This window comes from Poecilia latipinna, unplaced genomic scaffold (genome assembly GCF_001443285.1).
Source record: "Poecilia latipinna isolate Pla-1442-1.1 unplaced genomic scaffold, P_latipinna-1.0 Scaffold443, whole genome shotgun sequence".
Classification (NCBI taxonomy): Eukaryota; Metazoa; Chordata; class Actinopteri; order Cyprinodontiformes; family Poeciliidae; genus Poecilia; species Poecilia latipinna.
The window spans coordinates 212636-221814 of NW_015113059.1; the positions used below are offsets into that span (position 1 = coordinate 212636).

At 40.4% G+C, this 9179-nt stretch overlaps 1 protein-coding gene and 1 long non-coding RNA gene across 2 annotated transcripts in view; one reads left to right on the plus strand and one right to left on the minus strand.

Moving 5' to 3' along the window:
• Window positions 1–9179, minus strand: part of LOC106951158 (sodium channel protein type 4 subunit alpha B-like) — a 29511-nt gene that overhangs the window by 14673 nt on the left and 5659 nt on the right. Inside the window, exons 4-19 of the mRNA XM_015038510.1 lie at window positions 8567–8685; window positions 7381–7470; window positions 7003–7131; window positions 6796–6887; window positions 6025–6267; window positions 5877–5940; window positions 5657–5798; window positions 5238–5586; window positions 4157–4386; window positions 3600–3671; window positions 3410–3511; window positions 2957–3313; window positions 2686–2872; window positions 2396–2592; window positions 2135–2231; window positions 1251–1405 (exon numbers count right to left, since the gene is read on the minus strand). Of these exons, the coding sequence (XP_014893996.1) occupies window positions 1251–1405; window positions 2135–2231; window positions 2396–2592; window positions 2686–2872; window positions 2957–3313; window positions 3410–3511; window positions 3600–3671; window positions 4157–4386; window positions 5238–5586; window positions 5657–5798; window positions 5877–5940; window positions 6025–6267; window positions 6796–6887; window positions 7003–7131; window positions 7381–7470; window positions 8567–8685 (2625 nt within the window). The remainder of the gene's footprint in view (window positions 1–1250; window positions 1406–2134; window positions 2232–2395; window positions 2593–2685; window positions 2873–2956; window positions 3314–3409; window positions 3512–3599; window positions 3672–4156; window positions 4387–5237; window positions 5587–5656; window positions 5799–5876; window positions 5941–6024; window positions 6268–6795; window positions 6888–7002; window positions 7132–7380; window positions 7471–8566; window positions 8686–9179) is intronic.
• LOC106951160 (uncharacterized) overlaps window positions 7–9179 on the plus strand; it is a 14455-nt gene continuing 5282 nt past the window's right edge. Inside the window, exon 1 of the long non-coding RNA XR_001425762.1 lies at window positions 7–170. This is a non-coding gene — a long non-coding RNA (uncharacterized LOC106951160). The remainder of the gene's footprint in view (window positions 171–9179) is intronic.

A 9179-nucleotide genomic window follows, 5' to 3' on the forward strand; every position in this document is an offset into this window, starting at 1 on the left:
GACCCGTCTCTGGGACTCCGTTTCCTGCGCCGGCGACGCCCGCCGGACCTCTTTCGAGGGGTCTGCCTCCTGGGTCTCCGCCCACCCTGATGGGTGGTTTTTTGTTCTGGACTCTGGCCCTCCTTCCATCGCCCCTCCGCCCACCCTGATGGGTTGTTTTTTTTGTTGTTGTTTTCTGTTGGGCATCTGGTAGCTGCCCTTGAGGGGGGGGTACTGTTAGGATCTGTGTTTTCTGTGTAGTTTTTCTGTGTTAGTCCAGTTTCCCCTGTGAATCTGTCTTCCCTGTTGATTGCTCGCAGCTGTATCCCGATCCCTGATTACCTTCCCTGTGTATTTAACCCCACCTGTTGTCTTTGTCTGTGTCGGATCCTCGTCGTGTGTTATGTCGTCAATCTGTTCCCTGTGCCGTCTCTGTTTTGGACATTTCATTAAAATTAATTATTTTCATCATCCTGGGCATGCCTGCGTCTTACCTCACCTCACCCAAAACCTGAATCATGACAGATTGAAGTTTTCTGGACAATTGCAGATTACCGATAAAAAGCCTGAAATGCCAATTTCTATTTTGGTCAATACCCATTTTTTGGTCTGAAATATTGCTAAATATAGCAAGGAAGTCATTGCAACAGTGGGGTGACAAAAGAGGACAATGGTAGATTTTTAGATCTTTGCTGAGGTAGATAAGATCGGCTTCACATGTAAGTATCAGCTGATCACCAAACTCCCAAAATGAAGCAAATAGGCTGGCCGATAAATCAGTGCACCCCAGGTGGGAACCCTCTTAGCACTACTGCAGAAAGTAAGATCTCCAGTCTTCCCTAAACAGGCAATCAGTTCCAAAGAAAAGGAATAACTGCTCCTGTGCTGGTGCTTTGCAAACTTCAGCCAATAAAAAGTCAAGTAGTATTTAATTTTAGAGTTTCCATTACACAGAAAAATAGAGGGATCAGATTGGTCTTGGTCTACTGTTATTTGTTTTTATAACATTCTCTTTTTTAGAAGGGGTTAATTAAGTCAAATCATCTCACATGTGTCTGTTTAGCAGCCATGTTGGTTGTCACAATGTCAGCCAAGCTTGTGGTCCACAGCTAGCCATGCCAACCATCAGATTAGTTTGCTAAAACCTGCTCAGCCCCATTGAACCAACCAATAAAGCAAGCCTCAGAGTAAAACACTGAGATGTTAAAGACATCAACAACAAGGGATTAGATCAGCTAAAATTATCTTAAACATTGTCTGATGGAGTTTACCAGGACTGCACTGCTCAGCAGGATCATGATGATGATGAATGACTTAAAGTACTTGGACTCTACGATGGCGATGGAAGTTTTCCTGATATATAACCAGATCCTTCCGATGGTCTGGGACGTGTCTATGTCCAGGCATGGACAGCAACTGTAACACTCTGAAATAAAAACATACAGTTTAAAAATATTGTTTATGGGGCTAAACGACGGGATAGAATGGGTCTTCACACTGAGGACCTGTCCACACAGAGACAATTTTAGCTGTGTCCAAAAAGGGTTTTTGTCAGTTACACTCGTTACAGTTGCATCGCCTGTAAGCAATAATGTCTGCTTCCATTAATGCACAATGGAAGCAGATTAAGAAGCATACTGAACTGCACTGACGTACGTTGCACTTCTCAGTGGGAACAAGGAAATAAGGCATACGCATGGATCCAAGTCAACCCTGACTTGATAAAAAGAAATGTGAAACTGGAGGAGGGTTTCCCCCAGAAAACCTGCTAAGCCCAGTGGTAGGGGCACCATGGCAGTCCACCAGCCCACTGCTTTTGTGTTAAAAAATGTTACGGCCAACGGGCAGGTTCAGGGACGACGCAATTGGTGTTCCTGGACCTGCCTCAGGCCAGTTCAATGCCTCAACTATAATCTTTACTATAATCTTTACTGTCAATGTTACTGGTGTATAAAAAAACCCTAAATAAACAATGCTTCGCTTGTTGGGGGAGCAGGTAAAGCCTGATCGCCCACCACACTGACCATACAATGGGGCACTGTCTGAACTATTTCTGCAGTGTTCTCATTCTATAGATAATCCACTGGGCCCAGTTAATTTTAAATTCAATGATCACATTCTAAGGTAGTAGACATTTTTCTGTCAGTGCACTTACTTTCTGTGAAACAGTCATCAGGAGTGTCGTCTACCTCTTTTATGACTGAGATTACAGGAAATCTCTCGGTGTCACTGCAGTCCAAAGACTTACCACCCTAAGCAAAGATAGACCTTAGCATGAACATCACACAGTATTTATTAAGAGGTTCTTCCTGAATGCATTTAAAAGGCTCCACAGGCATTTATTCTCCATGAATGTGAAAGGAAACCACTGCAGCACAATCAAGTCTGTAACAGAACCAAAAACCTCAAATTTTACTTGTGCAAGCTGTTCATCTTGATCGTCCTTCTCATTATCTTCTCCATCTTTATTTTTAGATATCTCAGAGTCAGACTTGGCTTCAAAGCAGATTTTGGTTACTGTGGAGTCTTGGACTTTTACCACCGACTGCTCTGAATTCACGATTGTCAGAGGTAAAACTTCCTTTGATTTGTCCCCTTCTTCACAGGTTACATCTAAAATCATAAAATGCAAAGAAAAAATAACTATGAAGACCAAAAGATAAACCTTAAACTAATGTTTATACTTTAACAAGTATCTGTTCCCACCATTTACATCTGAGTTTACGTTTGTTTTCTTTCCCAGCAAAGTCCAGAACCAGGCCTTGGTCCTTGCTGTACCCCTGCTGATCCGGTTTATGGCAATCTGGAGATTGTTTTCTCCTTCATCTTCTGTAACTGCAAGATTGTCCCCACTGAACGAGCTTAGCAGCAAGGCCAGGAACAGATTCAGGACCTGAAACAATGTCAGAAGCATATTCATATCTTGAAAGTGTTTAACAATTGACCAAACCCAGATTAGAAAGAGACTTAGACTTACCACTAGTTTTCCAATCACCAGTACCATCATGAAGACAATCAGACACATAGGCTTCCCTGCAACTTCCATACAGTCCCACATTGTCTCGATCCACTCGCCACACAGAATCCTGAAGATGACGAGGAAGGCATGAAAGAAGTCGTTCATGTGCCAGCGAGGAAGCTCACAGTCTATTGCAATGCGGCAGACACTGTCTTTGTAGCTCTTTCCAAACAACTGCATCCCAAATACAGTGAAGAGGAAGACAATGATGGCGAGAACCAGCGTCAAGTTCACCAGGGCTCTCAAAGAGTTGCGGATGATCTTTATCAACATGTTGAAAGCTGGCCACGACTTGGCTAGCTTAAACACTCTTATCTGGACATGGCACAAGGAGGCAAACAGAGACATTAGGACAGAATAATACAGAAGCAAGGTCACTTTTTAATCATGCTGAGAAAATGATGAACCAACCAATCTGAGGGGCCGCCACACAGCTAGTCTATGAACATTAGCCAGTCCTAGATCCACCAGACTCATGGCGACGACAATGCTGTCAAAGATATTCCAGCCTTCCTGAAACCAAGACAACAAGAGACTGTAACCACGGGAGTTTCCGCACACCATCAAAACTGTGCCATTAGTTTTGAAATGTAATCCTGACCTGAAAGTAATGATATGGATCCATCGCCAGAATTTTGAGAACCATCTCAGCTATTAAGATCCCTGTAAGCACCTGGGGGTCAAAAATCACACGTTAGATAATTTCTCTACCTCTTTAACTTTAACATTACAAGCTTGTTAGCCTAATGTGTTACCCAATTTCTTTCCCTAATTATAATGCCAGAACCTGCTACCCTGTTACCCTGACCTATCAACCCCACGTCAGCTCTATCTCCTACCTAAACTTGCCACCCAAACCTGCAACTCAAACTTGCCGTCACAACCTGTTACCTAAACCCACTATTACAGTCTGTTATCAGGACCCAGCACCCTATCACCCACTCCCCTCTTACCCTAACATCCCACCTTAACCCAATAGATTAACCTGTTACCTGAGTTTATATGTGCTGGTGAAAGTGTCTGAACCTACTATGTTAGTGTTTGGTTCTAGGTCACACACAAAACTAAATAACTTCATTAAATATTACACTGAAACCTAACATCAGTCTTGGCCTCACTACATGCACACTGACTCAGTTTCTCCTCTCTGTTACTGACCAGGTTTCCAGTGTTGATAAGCTCATAAAACTCCGGAGTCATCGGATAGTGCTCAGTGGCCATCAAGATAATGTAGAGGACAATGATGGTGATGTCCACAAATGGATCCATGACAATAGTATGCAGAAGCTTTTTTAACCATCTCCAACAGCCACAACAATCCCACTTCAGGAAGGTGTCAGCAACGACGTGGCGGCGTGAAGAACGTGGCTCCTGGTTGTCCTCAAGGTCTGAAACACAAAGCTGGATGTAACTTAACATTTACATCCCGTGCTCAGAATAATTAAGTGCCAGCTAGAGCTTTTTTTCCTTAATCTGTTTATTGTTGCTTTTCAGTTTATTTCATCTTTGGGATTTTTCCAGAAAATTTAAGATAAACCTAACTGAATGGCTAAGATTTAGAATACTTGTAATTGAGATGAAGCCAGTTGACAAATGATTGATTTCACAGATTTCCCCCATAGTGACCAAGCTTAAGTAGGGTGGACTTCTTTCCTTTTAACCAGTAGAAACCTGCAGAACCAGAACAAGGCTTAATACGAGTCCCAGATTTAGAGACAGTAAGTCCAGTGTTGGACTTCCAGCAATGGAATAATGACAGGAGGTTCAACAGGAAGAGGAATCTCAGAGATGCTTGGGAGGGCAGCATTGGAGAGAAGGTCCACTACCTTAAACCCTTCCGGCAGAGAAAACGCTGCTGCATGTCCCAGGAGCTCTGGGTCCTTTATTAGGTATTTTATTGAACTCAGAAGTCTGCAGAAGGAACCCTATGAATGCAGGTTGTGTAAATTTTTAATTTTTTTGATGATCACTGTAGTTATAATTGTATATTTGAGAAAAGTTTTTTGTATTTATGCCTTCACCTATTACTTTAAAATTTTTGACTTATCAGTCAACAATAACCGAGACTTAATTATTTAGCTAATATTTTTTTTCTGATGTTGAGGTCTTGCCCTGTCTTAGTAGTTTAAATGTAAATTACAAATTTATAAATAATTGCTCTAAGCAATTATTGTTATTTATATCCAATGCTAGACACCTATTGCTGCACAACACCAAAATGATCAGTGTGTCTGTGTACCATCCGTGGTAGTATCTTCCTCATGGCTCTGAGATGCAGAGCCGTTTTTCTCCAAGGGCGCCGCCCTCTTGACCGTCTGATGTAAAGAAAACAAACATTCAGCTTTGTACTGAAACGTGATGGAAGCTTTCCCTCCATTACATTGTACCTTCTCTTCTCTCTTCTTTAACTCCTTAAGGATGCGGGCATACTCCTTTTCTCTCTGTTTGGCCTTGGTGATGTTAGCCCTGTTTTGCTCAGCGTACGCCATGATAACCACCGCCAGGATGAGATTAATGAGGTAGAAGGAACCAAGGAAGATGACGACCACGAAGAAGATGGTGTAGGTTTTACCTGCAGCTCGCAGCGTCTACACAGATAAACAGAGGTGAGATGATGCTAGGACTAGCCTCAGCATTAGGGAGCTGTAGGGTACTGACCAGGTGGAAGAGGTTTTCCCAGAAGTCCTGGGTCATGAGTCTGAACAGAGACAGAAACGCCCAACCAAAACTGTCGTAGCTGGTATACCCATAGTTTGGGTTTCTCCCTGCCTTCAGACACATGTATCCATCTGGACAGGTCCTGGATACACCATCATCATCATCATTATCACCATAATCAATAATGTTAATAGTAATAGTAATATTTACTTAAAGCTACCCTGAATCAGAGCTGTTTCCACACAGCAGAGCATCAAGTTGACCAGGTAGGTGGTAATAATTGTCTGTGAGACACAAGGACAGGTTGATGTTTGCATCTTTTCAGGTGGATGTTTGTGATTTGTGAGGTAAAATACTCAACATGCTACCTGGGTTGTTAATGTGTGTGTAGAAATCAAAGTCGCTGCTGTTGTTTCCGTGGGAACTGATGTTGAAGGCTCCTGATGTGTTGCTATTGCTTGATAGGGTCAAAACGCATTTTTGTCTGAGGTTTCCCATAAAAAGCTGAAAACCAATCAGAGCAAAGACACTGACAAAAAAGAAGGTCAGAATCATGACATCACGCAGCTTCTTCATTGACTGGATGACAGCACCAAAGGTTGTCCTTAAGCCTGCAGAGAAAGTCACAGAACAATTAGTTACAATTAGTCAGTTCATCATGTAAGGTTTAGTTTAGGAATGATAAGTTTTTTTTTCTAGGTGCAGTTGTATATGAAAAAAATTTAAAATAATCTGCACAAAGCAGTGATGATATGCTTAGCCATATGATATAATTTATCGACAGGTTGTTTAGATGGCTTCTGGAAAACACACTGCCCTAAATTGATAATTGGTGAACATTTTGCAAAACTGGAATCTGCAAAATCAGCTGCAAAAGTTCTGATTTTCCAGCTCCAGCGTCGGCCGTCTTGTAGCTGCACTCAAATGCTTCAAGCATGCAACGCCAGATGCATAAAATGCTTAAAACGCTCAGCGAGACGAGCCGTAGATCTGCCTCCACATAGACTTTGCATGTAAATCAAACGCCTCCGACACTAAGATTGCATTCGTTCTGAACGGAGCATTTATTCTGTCAGTCCCAACAGCTTCATGACTCCATACAAACAGGCATCTTTCTGTAATGAAACGGACATACTGACCAGAGAATACTGTGATGATTTTCAGGACTCGAAGAACTCTGAATGGCCTCAGTGCTGATACATTTTCAGAGGGGACAAACTCTGCTAGGTATCTGTCAAACAGAGACGTTCCTCATTATCTTCTCATTTATCTTCAGCATCGTAACTAAGTTAATATCAACAAATCTGAGTGGGATGCAATGTGTCCAGGAATGTTTTAATTCTTACATCATGCTGATGACCATGAAGTCCAGCCAGTTCCACGGGTTTCTGAGGAAGGTGAAGTTTCCCACACAGAACCCTCTGGATAAAACTTTGATGATTACCTCAAACGTGTAGATCACCATGACCACATATCTGTCCAACAACAGGAAGACATGATCTGAGACAAGACCCCAACATACTGAGCATCTGTTTACATCTTCTGCATAGGTCATAGGTCACCTTTGGCATTTGGTTTTCAGTACAGATATTACTGATAGTACTGATATTATGGTGGATAACCAATATTAACTGATATGATATATATTATGGTAGAAATGAGCTTCCATAAACTGAGCCTGTGTGTGTGTGTGTGTGTGTGTGTGTGTGTGTGTGTGTGCTTACTCCACTGTCTTGCTCCATTCTGGAGGGTCACTCATGGCCAGGAACACACAGTCGGTCAGGATAGTCGCTATGATGAAAAAACTGAATAAAGTTTTAGTTTTAAGGAAAAGGATCAGTTTTCAGCTCAACAAAAACCCTTCTGCTTCTTTCAGTGGGTTCTGAATGCTGATTGGTTACTCTAAGTCACATGGTGCTTTTATTTAGTCATTTCTTTCAGGTTTCTTGGTTCTGGATCTTTCCAGTTCTGCCCCTGGTTCTCCTGTGACTTTGATTCTGACTCCATTCTGGCTTTTTGTGGTTTATTAAAGGTCTGTTGCGGTTTAGTCGTTACTCTTACATGGTTCTGTTTTGGCTCCATCTTTTAGATATTATCATTTATCTGCTCATGTTTTTCATAGTAGAGCACAATAATATACCACATCTCTACAAACTTAGACGGTCTCCATAATGCTTTCAGTAACGACCAACACTCTAGAGGTAAAGTCGGTTAAACTTTACTGAAATGCGGCGGTCCAAATCTGCAGTTTCATGCGATGTTCCTATCACAACTCTGCAGAATTTACCTTGGAAAGTTTTTACAATATATATGTCAGTTGGTCAACTGATGATTAGAGCTCATTATATCATCTTCTGTCAATTTCCTTTGCTCTTCAGCATGTCTGTCTCAGCTAAAATTAGAAATCAAAACCTTGTTTCTTTTGACAGGAACAACCTGCACTGCAAAATCACAAATCTTACCACGTATTTTGGGTCTAATTTTTAGTGAAAACATTTTAGTACGCTTGAAATAAGATAAAACTAGCTTACAAGTGACATTTCAGCAACATTTAGGAGCTTATTTAAAGTCAATAATTTCTAAATATTGATGAAAATGTTCCTGTTCCATTGGCAGATTATTTCTCGTATAACATGGGAAAAATGTCTTGTTATAAGTTAAATAATCTCCCAGTGTAACTAGAACTTTTTCATCAATATTTAGAAATGATTGACTGAAAACAATCGCCTAGCTGTGAGTTAGTTTTGTCTTATTTCAAGTATATTAAGATATTTGCTCTAGAAACTAGACAAATTTTACTCAGCAAGATTCTGTGTTTTTCAGTGCTCAAGTGCTCTTTTTAAAATTTAACTATTGGCTTATTAAGAAAAGGAAAGAACCACAGTTACATGATAAAGACATAAAGGATATGAATGGATGAGGATCCTGATGGAGAAGATCCTCAGAGGGTTGGAGGGACTCAGCAGGTAACAAGCTGGTTCTCCGTTGAACCTGTAGATGATTTTGTCTTTACTGAGAACAATAAAGGTCTGCAAAGACGTAGAGGAAAAACAAAATTACATCCTAATTCAACTCAAATCATTTATTTGTATAAACCAAAACCAGAGTTATTTTCATCTTTGAAAGACAACCTTATACAGTCTGACTGAAAACCATCACAGGTAATTTGATTGCAGTTTTAAAAATCATATGAAGTGAGTTTAAATTGACTCTTCGGATAATTTTTTAAAGTTTCTTAATCATTAAATTTAACTTTTGAACATCATTGTAATCAGAAAGTAGAAAATGTGCAGAAGTCAAATAAAAAGGATCAGATTTGACAGATAATTGGAAGTTCAATTTGTTGGACCAGCTAAAGTTACCATCGATATTGTCTGACAGTTATTGATTTTGTAAAATAATTGTGTTTTAGGAAAAAAGAAAATCATTGTTTTTTTTCCAGTTGCCAGAAAAAAAAAAAAAAAAAAAAAAAAAAAAAAAAAAAAAAGTTTTTTTTTTTTTTTTTTTTTTTTTGAGGAAACCC